The 16,911-nt window shown below is 54.1% G+C and overlaps 1 protein-coding gene across 1 annotated transcript in view; it reads right to left on the reverse strand.

Moving 5' to 3' along the window:
• Nucleotides 1–11,706: 11,706 nt before the first annotated feature.
• Nucleotides 11,707–16,911, reverse strand: part of IRS2 (insulin receptor substrate 2) — a 34,778-nt gene continuing 29,573 nt past the window's right edge. Inside the window, exon 4 of the mRNA XM_040267280.1 lies at nucleotides 11,707–14,114. Within this exon, the coding sequence (XP_040123214.1) occupies nucleotides 14,110–14,114 (5 nt within the window). The 3' untranslated portion in view covers nucleotides 11,707–14,109. The remainder of the gene's footprint in view (nucleotides 14,115–16,911) is intronic.

Here is a 16,911-nt window from a genome sequence, read left to right on the forward strand (position 1 = left end):
TTTCTAATCCCCACAATGACCCTGAGATGCAGTATTGTTGAACCAACAAGTTGGATAAGCGAGGCTCCCGGAGACTGAGTACCTGGCCCAGCTCGACACATGGACACATGTAGCATTTTGCTCACCCCACGTTCCTTCCTCTCCCTGGGATTCTGAATGCAGGTGGACAGAGAGCTGTCCCGTGGGGTGGACTCTGAGCCAGGCTGCAGAACCAGGCCCTGGTGTGGGTCTGGTCAGCCAGCTGGGGAACAGTTGCAGGGTCGGGCTTGGGGCCTTAGCTCCTGCCCTGTACAATCTCCAACCCTCAAGCCGCCCCAAATATATACTGGATATAAGCTAGAACATAGTCCTTGCCCGGCTTCCTAGGTGGCGCTTGTGGTAAAGAATCTCCCTGCCGATGCAGGAGACGTTGAGAGATGTGACTTCAGTTCGTGGGCTGGGAAGATCCCCTGGAGGAGGGCACAGCAATCCACCGTAATATTCTTGCCTGGAGAATCCCACGGACAGAAGAGCCGGGCAGGCTACAGTCCATGGGTCTCAAAGTCAGACACGACTGAAGGGACTTCGATGGTGTGGCACGTGGTCCTTGCCATGAAATTCAGCTTCAGGATAAGCTCCCTCCCCAGCTCACCACCCCCCAGCAGTCCTTCCCGTGGAAACCCGAGGCTGCCCCTGTCCTGGCCGGTCCTGAGAGGAGGGCCCAGACGACAGAAACGGTGCCTGCAGAAGCCCAAGGTTGAGGGCAGAAGGCGCTCAGCCACCAGTGAGAACACTGAGCGGCGTGGGTGGCTGACCGAGTGGTGCTCCGGTGAGCACGCGCGTCCCTGGGAGCAAGGAATTCCCAGAGGGAGTGAGAAAGGCCCGCATGTTAGACAAACCGGGGGCTCACACGGGGCCAACGGGAAGTGTGGGGAGGTCAGGAGGGCCGAGTTGCCGAGTGTGGGAAAACCCAAGGCGCTTGGCACACCCAGAGGAGGGGAGGGACTCGAGGGGCCGTGCTGCCAAGCTGGTGCTGGGGCTTCATTGTAAAGGCCACTGGGGGGCCCTGGGGCTCAAGGCAAGACACCTGCCAGGATCTCGGATGGGAACCTAACAAGTGCCAGGGCTGGGGGCAGGGAGTGAGAGTAACCATCCAGGCAACACCAGGTGGTGAGTGGAGTTGCCGGGGCAGCGGTGACCGAGGAGAGGAGACAGAAAGCTGGCGGAGACACCTTAACTGGGCTGGAACCGGGCTGTGTGAAAAACTACTTGGACATGGGCAAATTTTGCACACAGGCAAAAATATGGTTTTTTTCCTAGGGGCAGAGCTTCAATTATTAAAAGATGTCCATGACCCAAGAAAACGTCCCTATCTGACTTTGGAGACGCCCGGCGTCCAGCGGGCAGGACGGGGTCCTTGATCGGATAACGAGAGGTACCGGAAGCTGAGTCTGTCCATCACCTGTGCACAGGCTTCTCCTTTCGGGAGGTAGCCTCCGAGGAGGGCGGCCTACAGACGCGCCAGACAGCCGGCCGAGCCAGGAGGGCACACGCGCCCACTAGCCCGCGCGTCTCAGCTGCGCCTGCTCTTTAATTGGGTTAAGCGGTCCAGCGCCAGGGCAAGCGGGGCCCGTCCGAGCCGGGGAAGGCTCCAGCTCCTTCACACACCTCTCCCTGGAGGGACCACGTGATGCTCAGCACAGGGCGGAGGTGACACACTCCGCCCAGGATTGGAGACCTCCGCCAGGGAATGGAGCTCCCGCCTCAGCCCAGACAGGGAGGGCCCCCTCCGCACATTCCACGGGTAGAGGCAGCAGCAGCAGAGAAACGCAAGCAGCAGGACAGAGAATAAAGGGCCGCCACTCTCCCCCATCAACGTGCTTTCAGGCTGGTCCTAGCAACTGCCAGCCGCCGGTGGGAGAAAGTGGAGGGCGCACTGCAGATGAAAAACAACAGCCTGCCCGGCTGAGGCAACGCTGCTGAGCACGAGAGAGGAATGCCACGGTGGGGGCAGATCAAAGGGCCCCGGGCACCTCGGAGGCGGCTCCCACACTTACAAAAGCACCTCTGTGCCTTTAACTGCAACCCCGGGAAGGGTCCCCGGGTTTCACAACCGGAATGCAGCCGGCAGTGATGTGGTTTGGAAATTAACCTGGCTGCTCTTCCCACTGCTGTTTTACATATTAATTAAAGTGTTTTCCCCGATCAGGAATGCCTGCAGGCTGGCAGGGTTCAGCAAAGGCCCTTCATGCCTGCCACCCCGTGGAGCCCCTGCCTCCCTCGTGCAGAGTTCAAGGAGTAAACCTCTCCCGAGTCTGCCCGGGGACCCTGGCCGCCCTCACTGGCATCGTGCTGGAGGAGACACACTTCAACACAGCTTTTCAAAATTCATCCATCACCTCCCCACCCCCCCACCCCCGCCCCCCTACTCCCCTGCAAAGACCGACGTGCAGTGTGATTTAAGGGAGCTGAGTTGCAGAAGGAATGGCCGGAAGGGCGTCCATCTCTTCCCGAATCCGGAGGCATCTCATCCACGAGCCTGTTCCTTTCTTCTTGTTTCCTGTTCCAGCAGTGTCTGGAAAATTCACAAACAACTCACATTTTAAGAATAAGTGGACTACATTGAGCTGATTCACTTCGTTGTACAGCAGGAACTAAAGCAACTATACCTGATTTTTTTTTAGTGAAAAAAAAAAAAGGAATAAGTTGACTTGTCTAGATGATATATTTTTAGGGAATCACAGTGGCTCAAAGTTTGAAAACCACAGAAACCTGAGCCCTTAACTTATAAAACCGTAGGACAGACTCAGCTTCCAGCAGCCTGCTCCAATCTCGGACTCTGCATCCTCAGTTTGCAACTTCTAATATTATAATATCACATTTTTAAACTGAAGATACGTAGTGATCTTTAAGATATACAATAATGCCAGGATTTCCTCGTTACGTATACGTGGTTCATATATCTTCCACCAGGATAACAAAATTAAGTCATAGTTATTGCCTTAGGTTTCAGATAGTTTAGCCTAACACATCCTTTTCAGTTCTGAATTACAATTTGGACTGTATCCATAAACTGCTTGGATGATGCTAAGGATACGTCTTTCTTTGTGATTTTAGAGAACTTTGTTCACTATAAAATCAAGGGTCAGGCGATTTAAATTCAACAACGCAAGATATAAGGCTAATTGGTCATCTGTAACAAAGGTAATTCAGTTTCTAAGCCAAAGAGCAGCCTACTCCAAAATTAATGTAACATGTGGAAGTAGATAGCAGTATAAATAAGGAAATCCAGTTGATTTACTGAAAATAGAGCTACTCTATTTCCTTACTTGGGATTCCCAGGTGGATCAAGTGGTAAAGAATCTGCTTGACAATCCGTAGGTCAGGAAGATCAGCGTCTATTTATTAAAATCAAAAGAGATGAATGAAGGTCAAGAATCATTGTAATGAGTGTTTTGGGGTGCTCATTCACCCCTAAACACAAAGTACCAGCAGAAATGCCATCACTGTCAACTTATGCTTTGAGTGTATGTCTACAGTATACGCCCCTCCCCCAGCCTGCATGGTTAGCGTGAGCCAGTTAGGGCCGCAGGAACCCTGTACCAAACTAGTTTATTTAATAAGGAAAGATAGTCCAGAGGCAGGGCCTCCTCCAGCCTGGAGGGCCCATCAGTCTCCAGCCTCAACGCTCCGGCTCATCCATCCTGCCTGGCACCGCTTGGAGTCCCAGGCGGACAGCCTGAGGACATACCCACATCCACTAAGGCCTGCATGGGCATCAGCGTTCTCTTAGAAATGTCTGTGGACTGCTGCTGGGGCTCTGCAGCAGAGGAACAGGCTGTGTGCAGTCTCAAGTCCCTAAGCCCAAAGTAACGCAAGGGGACACAAGTTCATCGATTACCCAGGATTTCCGCACCGAGAAAATAGGACTCAAGCACTCTGAGGCTCCTTCCCACTCCGAGAGCCTGTGACATTACACCTGTTTGAGATGGTCCCACTTTGCCAAGATGGAAGATTCACCGAGCATTTATTGAATGCCTCCTGTATGCACGGCACCCTTCTTCTAGGGTCTGGAGAGCAGGTGTGAACAGGCAGACCTCACCACCCCGGGTCACTTACGTTCTTATAGGAAAGATGGACAGCACACGAGATCAATCAGGGAAACACATGGCCTTGGGAAGAGGGACAAGCAAGAAAAAGCAAGACAGAAAAGTGCATATGAAGTACTGAGGCAATGCTCAAGTTTTTATTTTAAATAGTAGCCAGGGAAGCACGGACGGAGAAAATAATTATCTCAGCCCCCTGCCCCCAATCTTTGTCCCTGAGGCAAAGATCTGGGTTCAAGTCCTTCATCCGGGAGCCAACTCCAGGGAGCCCAGCGGGGAAGTTGGGGGGCGGGTGGGGAGCAGGCCTAGGGAGCTGCCCTCCGCGGTGGGTACAGGGAGGTGTCCATGGGCACCAGCCCCTGCAGGGAGACTTTGGAAGATGCAGGGCTGGAGTCAGGGCGGGGAGGCAGAGCCAGCGATGGAGCCAGAAAGGTTTCCAGGACATAGACACTGCCTCCAAGTGACGCGGGGACGCATCTGACCTGTTTTCTTAACAGGGTCACGATGCTTCGAATGAAGAATGAACTGACGGTCAGAGGGAGCAGCGAGCAGGGCAGTGTGGGAGCAAGCCCGAGGCTGGGTGGGGGGTGGTGCTGGGCGGTTCTGAGGACCACGTGGAGAGGTGCTCTCAGAGGAAGGGGGGAGGGCAGGGGGTCCGAGGCAGCGTTAGGTCAAATCTGCATGATTGAAAGGTCCATTGAAAGGTCACGCAGGAAGAGCAAGAGCTGGGAACAGGAGCGGAGAGAGATGCAGGGAGGTGGAGAGCATGAGGAAGCTGGAGGCGCGGGAAAGGGTGGACAGAAAAGCCCCCTCCTGTGCCTTGTTTGTGCGTCCGCCCTTCTGACGCCAATCCAGGACGGCACACCGTAAGGACAGAGGAAGAACACGAAGGGTCCAAATTACTAGAGTGAGGAGATCCTTGTATCTGCTGCTGATGGAGTAGGAAGCAGGTTTGGGGAGTGATGTCTGCCCTTTTCCATTAAGATGCTTCGGCTTCAGGGAGGGAACACCAGACCTGCTGCCCCCTCAACCCCAACGCAAGCTGATTTCATTCCCCTTCAAGTCTCCATACCTTAAAAAAATGAATGTGCATGTTATGAGGTTTAACATAATTTTCAATGAATGAAAGAATTCAGGGAGAGAGCTTCTCAAATGGCCAATATCAACTGGTTAGATCGTCTAACGAAACATCTAGGAGTTTTCTTATGGAAAGGTTTATCAAATCCCAATGCCCAGAAAGAGACGCTGCTTACGATGTTTGTCATAACCCAGTCACTCAAGAACAGACCTGCCAGAGCAGAGAGCAGAGTGTAGCTGCTGAGCAAACTGGGCACGGACGTCGTTTATCAAGCCCCAGACCCTAGAGGACGGCCTCTTCACATCAACCCCCCAGTCCGCAAATGATTCTGTAGACCCAAACGTCCACATTCTCTGAGCTCCAGCAGCACAGGGGCAAACTTTTGGCCAGGGAGAGGCCGGCTCCTCGAAAGGCTGAAGCTCCCCTCAAGCTGTTTGCTCCTCCGCATCCACAGATCACTGCTCCGTCCACTCTTCTAGAGAATGTTCACACTTCTACAAGGACTATCCCTGAGTTAGAAAACCACAGTTACTTCCATACTCTTATTCTGAGTCAATTTTCTAAACATATACAAGCTGTTCCCTACACGTAAATGTGTAGGGACGGCCCCTGATTTCTTCTTGTCCCTGGACCACACGGCCCCAGGGATCCTCAGATGAGAAGCTGGAGATGGGGCCGAATCGTGAGGGCCTGGAACCCTAAGGAGAAGAGCTTGGACTCTGTTGGGTACCAAGAGGGATCTCCTGAGGGTCTGTGCATCGAACACCGACATGATCTGAGCTGAGCATCCGAACAACAGAATCTGCAGACACGCAGAGGTGAGGACCGGAGACAGGCTGGAGCAGAGAGTCCACCGGAGCAGATGGAATTAGCGACGTGTTAGGGAAGGAAGGGATGGAGCCAAGAGAGGCCCCAAAGACAGAAATGGATGGGACATCGGGAGGGCCACGGGGGCTATCAGAAGGAAGTGACAGCCTCACTGACTCAGAGGAAACGGTCAGGAGGCAGAACTAACCAGTGTCTTCAGAGAAGACAGGGATACGCTTGTAGGCATGTTAGATTTAGGGTGCCATTCAGAAAAGCAGGGGCGCGGGAGGAGAAGGGGGTGGCAGAGGATGAGGTGGCTGGATGGCATCATCGACTCGATGGATGTGAGGCTGAGTGAGCTCTGGGAGTTGGTGATGGACAGGGAAGCCTGGCGTGCTGCAGTCCATGGGGTTTTGCAGACTCAGAGGATAAGACTGAGCGACTGAACGAGAAGAAATGAGACGAAGGCAGCCTGCAGGCCTGTCAGTGCGCAGTCCTGGCTTGTGGGCTGGGGAGCAGTGCAGAGAGGCAGGAGCAGAGGCCAAGGAGGAGGCCGCAGAGGAGGGAAACACAGACCCAGGAGGCCACGGAAGGCACGCGGGGCTCCACGAGGGCCAAAGGGCAGAGGACGCAGGGAGGGCTGGAGGAGGCGGTGGCCAGCTGGGCGGCCGGAGCCCAGGGGAGGCAGAGCCCTGCGTGCGGAGGTGTGGAGCCTGACGATCCGTGCCCGTCCGAGCGCTCTTCGGAACTCACACACCTGGGGAAACGGGGGCAGCTGTTCTCAGGAGAGCTCGTGTTCTCAGGAGAGCTGCGTGAGGATGGCCGCAGACTGGAGGGTCTCGTCGTGAGCGGCTGGCAGAGAAGGTGCTGTGGCTCCATCACCGGTGGGCAGGGCCTGGGGTCACCGCAGGTCTGCCCTGCTCCACCCGGAAGAGGGGGAATCCATCCTCCTTCCAAGACGGAGCTGACGAGTTCTCTCTCAGAAGCTCTTCGTGACTCTGCAGAGCAGCCCTGGGGGCTCCAGGGTCCCGCCTCCGCCGGTCTTTGCTCTCTACAAGAGGCCCGAGGGGGGCTCGCTGACTTCCTCACCCCAGGCCCCCACCCCAGCTAGCCTGAGAGTGGTTCAAACAAATGGGCACGACGTCCCAGTCCCGCAGCAGGGTCAGCTCACCCGCTGATCGTCCAGCGAGAGGAGGCAGGGGGGTGGGTGTTCTTCATGGGGGTGCGACCGTGCGGAAACGGGGACGCCCTTCCCGAGCTGAGACGGGGTGCTGGGGGGAGGCTGAACTGGGGGAGCATGAGAAAACCCAGGTGGGCATCCTGTGGGGGCAGGAACGGGACGGCGGGTGTCCCCTGTAGGAGGCCCTGAGCCGGGGATCCCCTGGTCAGGAGGTGAGCTGTGTCCGGACTTTCCGGGCTGACCGCTGGACTCTGTGATGTGGATAGAGAGGCACGTGGGACCCCTGGGGGGGAGGGGGGACGGGCTGCGGGCTGGAGGAAAGGGAAGTGCAGCGGTGACGGGGTGGGGGGCAGGGTTGGGAGGGGACAGGGGGAGGAAGTGCCGGAGGAGAACCCCCTGCCCACCGACGTCGCCTACAGAACCAGCAGGGACGCCCAGGGGTGCACACACCTCTCCCTCTACTCTGAAGGGCAGGCCCTGAGTCTGTGAGTCAGCGGGGAGACTCCTCGTCTAGCCTGGGCTCCCGTCCGGGGTGGGGACAACCGGCCTGACCGGTGTCTGCTCCACGGGCTCCCCGTCAGCCAGGAGACCAGCCCAGGCCTGCTCCACCGCCAGGGCCGGCCCCCGGGAGAGCGGGCGGGAGCTGCCGGGCTCGTGGAGGAGCAGGCCTGGCGCCTGCCACTGGCTCCACGTCCCCCGGACACAGCGGGCCACAGCCAGGCCCGGGTCAGGAGAGGAGGCCCACACTCCGTCTCCTGATGAGCCAGGCCTCCCATCACGTCTCGGGGGCAGACACAGGGCCCCGTGAGACCTTGGCCGCGGGTCATTTTCAGCTCCTGAAACCAAACGAGTAGCTGGTTGACGTGTTCGTCCGTCTTACAGAATGTTGTTTAGGGAGTTGGGGGAAGCATCTCCATTGCTTCTTATCTGAGTTATCTCCATGCTTGTCGTTTATTATAAAATTAGTGAACTTTATGAAAGACCGGTGCCTGCTGCAGTCCTTGGGGTCACAGAGTCAGACACGGCAGAGCGTGACTGAGCCGTGCCTGCTGCAGGTGGGTGCTTAGGAGAGGTACTCGATGTGCTGTGCTTAGTCGCTCAGCCGTGTCCCCCCAGGGCCCTCCGTCCATGGGGTTCTCCGGGCAAGAATGCTGGAGTGGGCTGCCATGTTCTACACCAGGGCATCTTCTGGACCCAGGGATCGAACCCGCGTCTCCTGTCTCCTGCGTTGGCAGGCGGGCTCTGTACCACCTGGGAAACCCCCAGAGAAAGACCGCAGCGTGTGAAACCTCCTTCCCAGAAGAGCTGAACGAACCAGTCACCCTGCAGCCTCTGCCAAAGCCGCTGCCTGGCCCTGTCCCCCGCCTGAGTCACCCGCTGAGCCACGCTGGGTGTGGAGAGCGGCCTGCCCGGCTGTGTGCTGCCCTCAGGGGGCAGATATTTACTCCAGGGCTGGAGCAGATTTTCAGCCACACCTGGATGCCTCCTGGTGATCAGGAGAAAACACTGAGCAAAAGGCAAGCATCTCTTTCACTGAGGGGAGTCTGCGTGCAGGAAGGTTGAGTTGTGGGAGGGGTCGGGGAGTGGCTTTTCTTGCTAACTGGAAACATTTGCGGTGGAGAGCTTCCTCCAGGATCCAAGGACCCTTTGGAGGAGGCCTGACAGGGGCCGTCTCCAGAGCGACTCTGGAGTTCCTGCAAACCCTGGAAGGCCCCTGGGAGCCGCCAGCCTGCATGTCCCGGTGGGTGAGGGCAGGCGTGAGTGGCAGGCAGATGCCTTGTTTTCCCAGTATGACCCTGTGGCCCCAGCGGGACTCACCGCCCTTTGGGCAAGTCTGCAAAAGTCACCGAACTTAGCGAGCAACCCAGAGCAGAGGGGATGAGGTCGCCTGGCCTCTGCCCGGCTCTAGGTGCTGTGCTGGCCTGGGAAGGGCTGCCCTGGCCGCAGGCTGGACATCCTCGGTCCAAGCCGAGCAGATGAAAGCAGGAAGCGAGGTCTGCTGGCCTGGAGCTGAGTGTCTTCAAAAACTAGACCGGACGGGAGGAAGGAGCTCAGGTCTGGGAGGAGCTGACATCTCCCACGGATCCTGCGAAGCCTGGAGTCTGCTGAGCCCCTTCGGGGGATGCTCAGAGGGTGGCGGGAGGGCTGCGGGCCCAGGGCGGGGGCCCCTGCTCCCCTCACCCTCGGAAGAGATAGAGGAGCCCAGGCCGGCTGTGGAGCTCGGGATAAACCCACCGGGGCACAGCTCCCCGACAGAAGAGGACGTGGGGAATGGCCAGGCGGCATCTCCTGGCTCTGCCAGGACAGGACTCCTGCAGGAGGGACCACGGGGTTCCTCAGGCAGCGCCAGGCTGGGTCCCAGCCCAGGGCTCCCCCTTTCAAGGAGTCTGAGAGGGCTGCGACCACATCCATAAAAAATTTTGTAAAGGTAGGGCCTTTCCTGGGTCATTGCTGTGTGATGCCCTCGTAAATCACTAACAACCTGGCCTCTCAGTTTTTAAGGGGGAAAACGGTTTCCGAACATCAGCATGACACTTATCAAGCAAATCTCTACTGTTGTAAAGTCGCTGCGGGCGTGATGGTTTCAGGGTATCCTCTGGCCTCGCCGGTCGGTGGAGGGAGGCAAGCGGAACAGGTGGTGAGAGCCAGCATCACTTGATTAGAAGCTTATCTTCAGTCATCTGAACGGAGGTGCCAATCTCCGCCCCCCAGCACGCCCAGAAGTACTCATACCCTGCGAGAATGAGGGTCATGAGTCGTGTGTGTTTCTCTTTGTTTGGACAGCATGGGGCTTACTGCACTGATGGTCATCGTAACAAGATCACAGCAATGTGATAACAATTATACCCACGGATGAGGAAATTACACTGAGCCGATGATGCCATCCAGCCGTGGACAGAACACACAACCTGGAGATCTGGGATCGCGCTGACTGATCACACGCACGGTCTAAACGAGGGGCGGTGGACCCAGTACCGTCGAGGTCTAAACAGGCCACGACCCACTTTCTTTCACCTGGTGGCCCTGAAGGGTGGAATGGATGAGGAAGTGAAATACCAGCACAGCTCACGGTTAGACACACAAAGCCGCGAACGGCCTGCCCGAGCAGCCTGCAAGCTTGCCAAGTGACCTCTAACGTGGGACTCGGGGCTTTGAGACGGGCCAGCTATGATCCTGCCAGTGAGCTCACAAGTGTTGTCATCTTTGAAGGTGCCCATCCACATCCTCCACACTGCCTACAAACGGCTCAGAATCAAGCTCTCCCCAGTCAACGTGGGGGCCCTTTAGCCTACATCTGGGGATGATACCCTGTTAATCTAGCATTCTCCTCCAAGTTCAGAAATTGGCATCTGGTGAATACTTCCAGCTTCCATGGGACCTTGATTAAAAACCCCTCCCTCCTTTACTTACAGTCAACGTTTCTGGGTACAGACACTCTCTGACTCTTGCCTTATACGTCTCCCCTAAAATGACAGTCCTCTCATCACTAACATAACAGATTTCAGGGGCATCAAACCCTGTAGATCATGCCTCCTCCTTGGTGTCTAACGGGAACCCCCAGAACAACCAGTCTGGGCACCAACAGGCCGCATGTCATAGTTCCCAGACACTGCACAGGGCTTAAGGGCTTGAGATTTAAAAGCCATCAGTCAAAAATCACCTTCCACATTGCTCTGGTTTTATTTGTTCAAAAGAGATGCCACCCGTTACTGCATTTCAATTGATATAATGCTAGTAAAGTGGATGTATAAAAGAGTGATTTCTAACAAGGAGGTGAAGTTGTCCGTGATAAAAATCACTGGCAGGGGTCCTTTGGCTGTTTTCTGTACCTCCCGGCTCCGATGCTGACCACCCCACGCCCTGGATGCCGTCTGTCTGACACCTGCATCTAGGGAGTTGGGCCGCAGCAGGCACACGGGCGCGGACTCCGGGGGTGTGTTTCTGCACCCGAGTCCTGGCTCCGCCCCTCCTGAGCTCTGTGCCCCCACCCCAGGAAGTCCTTTAACCGTTCTGTGCCTCAGTCTGCTCATCTATAAAATGGGACAGCAATCCCCACCACCCAAGGTTATTAGGAACCACGAGGGAATTAATGTTTGCACAGCATTTAAAGCAGCATCCAGGACTCCCCTGGTGGTCCAGGGGTTGGGACTCTGAGCTTCCACTGCGGGGGGCTGGGGTTCAATCCCTGATGGGGTAACTAAGATCCCTCATGCTGCACGGCCAAGAAAATAACAAAAAAAAAATCAAGGCAATAAACAAAGAAATAACAAAACAAAACAACATCCTGTATGCCTGCAATGATTCTACGCTTGGTAAAGTGAATTTTTGTTGTTTTCTTAATACATTGACTTTTCATGCATGTTGTGGCATGGGGCGGGCGGCGGGGGTGGTGGGGGTGGTGGGTGTTTTCTGGTTTCCAGAATACAACTATTAAATGAAGATGTAACAAAACATTTTTAAAGAGCCAAATATTTCCTTAATGACTCCGAACACCAGGAGAATGGCTTGATGTCAAATTCATTATCCACACAGGAAAAAGCATCGCGCAGGCGGTCTTCATTTCATAAATAATGCATTTTATTGTATTGCATATGGCTATTAAGGAGAGCATCCATGATCAATACAGACTGAATACAACGCACTAGTCTAGTTCCGTGGAGTCCGTGCCATGTCGGTCCGTATGTACAGCGGAGGTGGTGGAAGACAGCAGAGGTCAGTCTTTCGTCATATCACGATAGCAAGAAATATATTTAACATCTCGAGCTCCAGAAACAATGCGTACCCCCGAAAAGAAAACACTGTGTCCTAACTGTTAGAGTTTATATAGCAAAAAATATTTTAAATTTAAGGTAAGTCAGGCAAAATGTACAAAGACCCAATATACATTGTGAAGTTTTAACAAACATAACATTTATACATTTTGGTTCCATTCTGTAAACTAAATTAAAAATGTAAATATTGCATATGCCTTTTTTTAAATTTTTTTGAAATGTACAGAAGAAAATTTAGTATATTATCAACTTTTTTATGTCGCTCGTTTGAAGCGGCAGGAGGAACGTGACCACGGGGAGGGTGGCAGGACCACTCGAGGGAAGGGGAGTCTGAGGCTGCATCCGGCATTGTCCACAACCAGTCCTGCAGGGAGGGGCGGTTTCCATAGCGACTCCATCCAGCCCAAGTCCCAGAACTAAACCAAAACTTTAGGACACTTTATATACATCTTTTCCATAAAGTCTCTCTATATTACACACTGAAAATGACCTTCAAACCAACATCAGACGGTCTGTGCACAGTTGCGCTGTGTGATTCCAGAAGCGTGAGACTTGAGCAACGTTCAGGGCGACCACTTCACATTCAACTTTGTCTTGCGATACAATCCTCTGTTCTGAAAAGTCAGCATGGAAGGAGAAAGACGTTTGCATTGCGATTAAATATAGGTTTAAGACATTGAATCTTTTTGGTCTTCCTCTAGAAAAGCCTCATTTTATGAATGCATTATTCTATACTGATATATATCTATATATTTATATATATATTTTTCTCCCCCTACCACCCTCCCACCAAAAACAAAAAAAAAACACCCCAACTCGTATCTCCAACGAATTCGTGTAACGTCTACAGGACTCTCAGAGAAGAGGCACTGAGGATGAGCCCGTGGGAGTCGGGGGCACCTGCAGCCCCCTCCCCCGTGCGTCCAGGGAGCATGGAGGCAACCTGACACTCTGCAGCTCAAGGGTGGCGGTTCTTGGGGACACCCTCGGCGATCGCCACAACACTGGTATTTCCAGAACACTGAAGACACACAGCAAGAGGGGTCGCCTTGTCGGGAATTTCTCTGACGAGTGACATGCACTGTGAGACCGCTTTGCTTCCTGTGTCCCAGGATGCCTTCTGTATCAGTTCCTTTTCCTTTTCTGCATCTCTGTCATCGTTTGGGAAAGCCTCGTGGCCCGACACGAGCGTGTTGTCGTCAAGATAATACATTTTAGAAGAGACCTGCCAAACCCTTGACCCCCCCATCTTGGAACGGCTCGCATGCCTACGTGAATTTTTGGTTAGAGAAATGCAAGCTCAAGGTTAAGGACGGCAGAGACGTTTGAGCTTGTCAATAGGATCAAAGGTGTCTGCAATCTGAAGTGCCTACATAAACATCTACAGAGAGAAGCTTGAGCAAGTCTCTTAAAGGTAAAAAGAGATACTCACCCCCATCCCCCACCCGGCCTTCCCAGACCCTGCCCCTCCCACCCTCCCCCACCCCGTACAGTTGATGATTTGCAAAAGTAGCTTGCTTCTGTTACATATAATAATAATTATTTATCCAACCATCTTCGGGGGCCAATCTCAAGTTGCATCTCCGTGGAGAGACGTCAGTCCCGCGCGGGGCTCTGTGTGGGAGTAAACACATAGGTCCCTGGGCTGGACTTCGATGAGCAGCTGTGTCCGGGGCTGGGGGATAAGGCAGATGACCTCGCTGGAGACTCAGCCAGCAGAGGGGGAGCCCCACCCCCCATCAACCATGCCGACCCGGCTTCACCTGGGACTGAGGTGGGACTGAGGTAGGACGGTGGTAGTTTTGAGCGGATGTCCGTAAACACCAGATTTTACCACTTGAACGTGAGCTGGGAGAACCTCCTAGCATCTTGCGGGATACATCTGCTGCGTCAAAACGAGGGCGAGGAGAAACAGACACTGGCCACAACCAAGACTGTCCGACCTTCTCGTGAGTCACTCCTTCCGCTCATGTTGTCGAAAACCAAAACACAAACAGCGCGAGGAGGGTGACTGCACCCCCAGCCCCCGGAGACCAGGGGAGACGGGCGCGTCCACACGTGATGATCGCTCAGATCCAAAAGGAAATGGCAAGCAGCTTCCGGTGTGTTTAAAAAAAAATGCTGAGCATCTTCCTCCCGTGGTTCTCTGTGATGTGTGTCGTCACGGGAATGAAGCCGGACAGGTCTTCACTCTGCAAGAGGAAGGAGACACGTCAGTGGGCTTCTGTGCACACAGAGCCGCTCTGGGTGGGGAGGCGAGGGCCCCCTCTCCACCGTCTTTTGCCACTTTTCAGGAAACGATCCTCTTTGGGAAGCAAAGTTTGCTTACTCCATTTCTCCAGAGACAAGCTCGCTGGGTAAACCTCCCACTGCTGCCCCTGGAAGCGGGGCTGATGGATTCCCAGTCTGCTGGTGAGACCCATCAAGTGAGGCTCATGTTTTCAATGCAAGAAAACTAGCTGGGATTCTCCCCTTGGCGGGGGAGAGGCCATGGGACCTGGCCGCGGGCCCCTCGCCGCCCGGGGCTCAGATCATCATGTGGATAGCTGGGGGAAGCGGGAGGAGCCCCTGCCTTCCTCACGGGGCTGCGGAGAAACGAAACCCTCACCGTGTGTCACAGCGCGCTGCCAACCACAAATAACGCGAAGGTGTCACGGTGAGAAAGGGGGAGAGGTAACGAGTCCTCACGTCTGCCCCGCAAGGAAACCCTTCTCACTGGATCTTCTACCCTATTCCTCTTTCAGTTCAGGTCAGTCGCTCAGTCGTCTCCGACTCTTTGCAACCCCATGGACCGCAGCACGCCAGGCCTCCCTGTCCATCACCAACTCCCAGAGTTCACCCAAACCCATGTCCATTGCGTCAGTGACGCCATCCAACCATCTCATCCTCTGTCATCCCCTTCTCCTGTCTTCAGTCTTTCCCAGCAGCAGGGTCTTTTCAAATGAGTCAGCTCTCCGCGTCAGGTGGCCAAAGTACTGGAGTTTCAGCTTCAATATGAGTCCTTCCAATGAATAGTCCCTGTTCCTAAAATGACCCTAGATTTCAAAACCTCCCGTTATATACTGCTTCCTCTGCTGACGACCCCCCTGGCGCTGACCTCGCGGGATGCCCACCAGCTCCGACTGCTTCCTCCCTAAACTTCCTCAGCTTTTCCCGAATTCCCTCAGCTTACTTCCACTGAATGTGTTTGCTCCTTCTTCAGGAGATGCTCCGACCAGGAAGGCTGACGTGTCGCAGCACATCACCTCTTTCTTCTCCAGCCTCTTGGCTCTTAGAAACGCCTGGTGGAGCACCCTCCCCACGTTGCTAACTACTCGGCCACACGAGTGCCCGGTGGGTCACGCGCCGTCGTAAACAGAACAGTGTTGTCCTGCGAGGCTGTAGGTTACTTAACCAGTATCTCTGCATATTATTCTGAAATCACTTAGAATTCTAATGATCGGTTCACACTCCCAGATTTACTTCTTTGCACATCTACTGTTTTCTGTTCACCTTGAGTTCTGGGTGCTAATCCCAGCGAGACGGAAACGTCCAGGGTGTCCCACGGCCGAGACTGGGCAGCTCCTCTGTAGCCTGGCAGTGCCCAGACCAGAGCCAGCATAGACGCGGGCTGTCTACCCACAGTGTAAACGCTGTCATTTTTCATGACTTAAAGTTCCCAACCATGTGGTATTTTGAGACAGTGCCACTTTATCTTAATATATTAAAAAGACATAGCTTTTAAGAAACTTGATACATAAACTACTCAGAACGTGAAATAGAGAACAGGGCCCCAGAGTTCCTCCAAAGCAAAGACGTGGCTCCATCTATTTCAAGTTCTCAGCTGAGAACTTGAAGGGTTTGCATCCCTTAATTACAGAGGCAGTTGTTAAATCTACCTGAACTACCAAAGAATTGATGCTTATGAACTGTGGTGCTGGAGAAGACTCTCGAGACTCCCTTGGACTGCAAGATCAAACCAGTCAATCCCAGTGGAAATCAACACTGAATATTCACCGGGCGGACTGATGCTGAAGCTCCAATCTTTTGGCCACCTGATATGAACAGCCAAGTCACTGGAAAAGACCCTGGTGCTGGGAAATACTGAGGGCAAGAGAAGAGGGCGGCAGAGGATGAGATGGTTGGATGGCATCACCGATTCAATGGACATGAACTTGAGCAAACTCCAGGAGATGGTGAGGGACAGGGAAGCCTGGCGTGCTGCGGTCCAGGGGTGGCAAAGAGTCAAACACGACTGAGCAATTGAACAACAGCAACCGGAACTGAGTCTCCCCCAAAACGAGTCCGCATTTTGTCAATCTGGCCCTGATCATGGGAAGAGTCCTGTGGCCGACGCAGAGGTAGTGACCACCCTGCGGGTCACACTTACAGAAAGAGTTCCATTCAGAGTTTATTTTTCGTGTTAACACTCAACCCCATTACCTTGAAAACAGCTAAGCAAGGAAGTTCTGTAACGCCTCACACTCTAAACACACAGTCACATACATGAGGGTTAATACTTGCTGGACAGCTTACTCTCCTTTACCATCTGCAGGCTCACAGAGCCATGCACATTTCTGCTCTGCTTCTAAGGACGTTCTACGGCTATGAAATAACTCCTACCAGTAGAACTCTATCACTTCTAATCAAGCTGACTGTGTCATTTCTTTGAAGCACAAACTGCATAACTGTCAAAACTTTTAATTTCTAAGCAGTAGCATTATGAAAGCAGAGAGCTACTAGGAGGCAAGAAGTGAACTGTGTATTTATTCCTGGTGACCTTCCGGCCTTCTTCCCAGTTCTGCTCTCGAGCAGCGCCTCTGGGAGGCTCGAGGGAGGGTGAGAGAGGCGGTTCTCGCCGGAACGGGAGTCACAGGACAGCTGTTTTCCTGGCCTGTTTCACAAGTGCTCTGCCCTCTGCAGACACCTGCGTCCAGCAGGACGCTCAGCTGTGGTCACCAGCGAAGGGAGAAGCAATCCTTCCAAGGGCACAAGCATGGGCCGTCAGCA

The sequence above is a fragment of the Oryx dammah genome, unplaced genomic scaffold (genome assembly GCF_014754425.2).
Source record: "Oryx dammah isolate SB20612 unplaced genomic scaffold, SCBI_Odam_1.1 HiC_scaffold_24, whole genome shotgun sequence".
NCBI lineage: Eukaryota > Metazoa > Chordata > Mammalia > Artiodactyla > Bovidae > Oryx > Oryx dammah.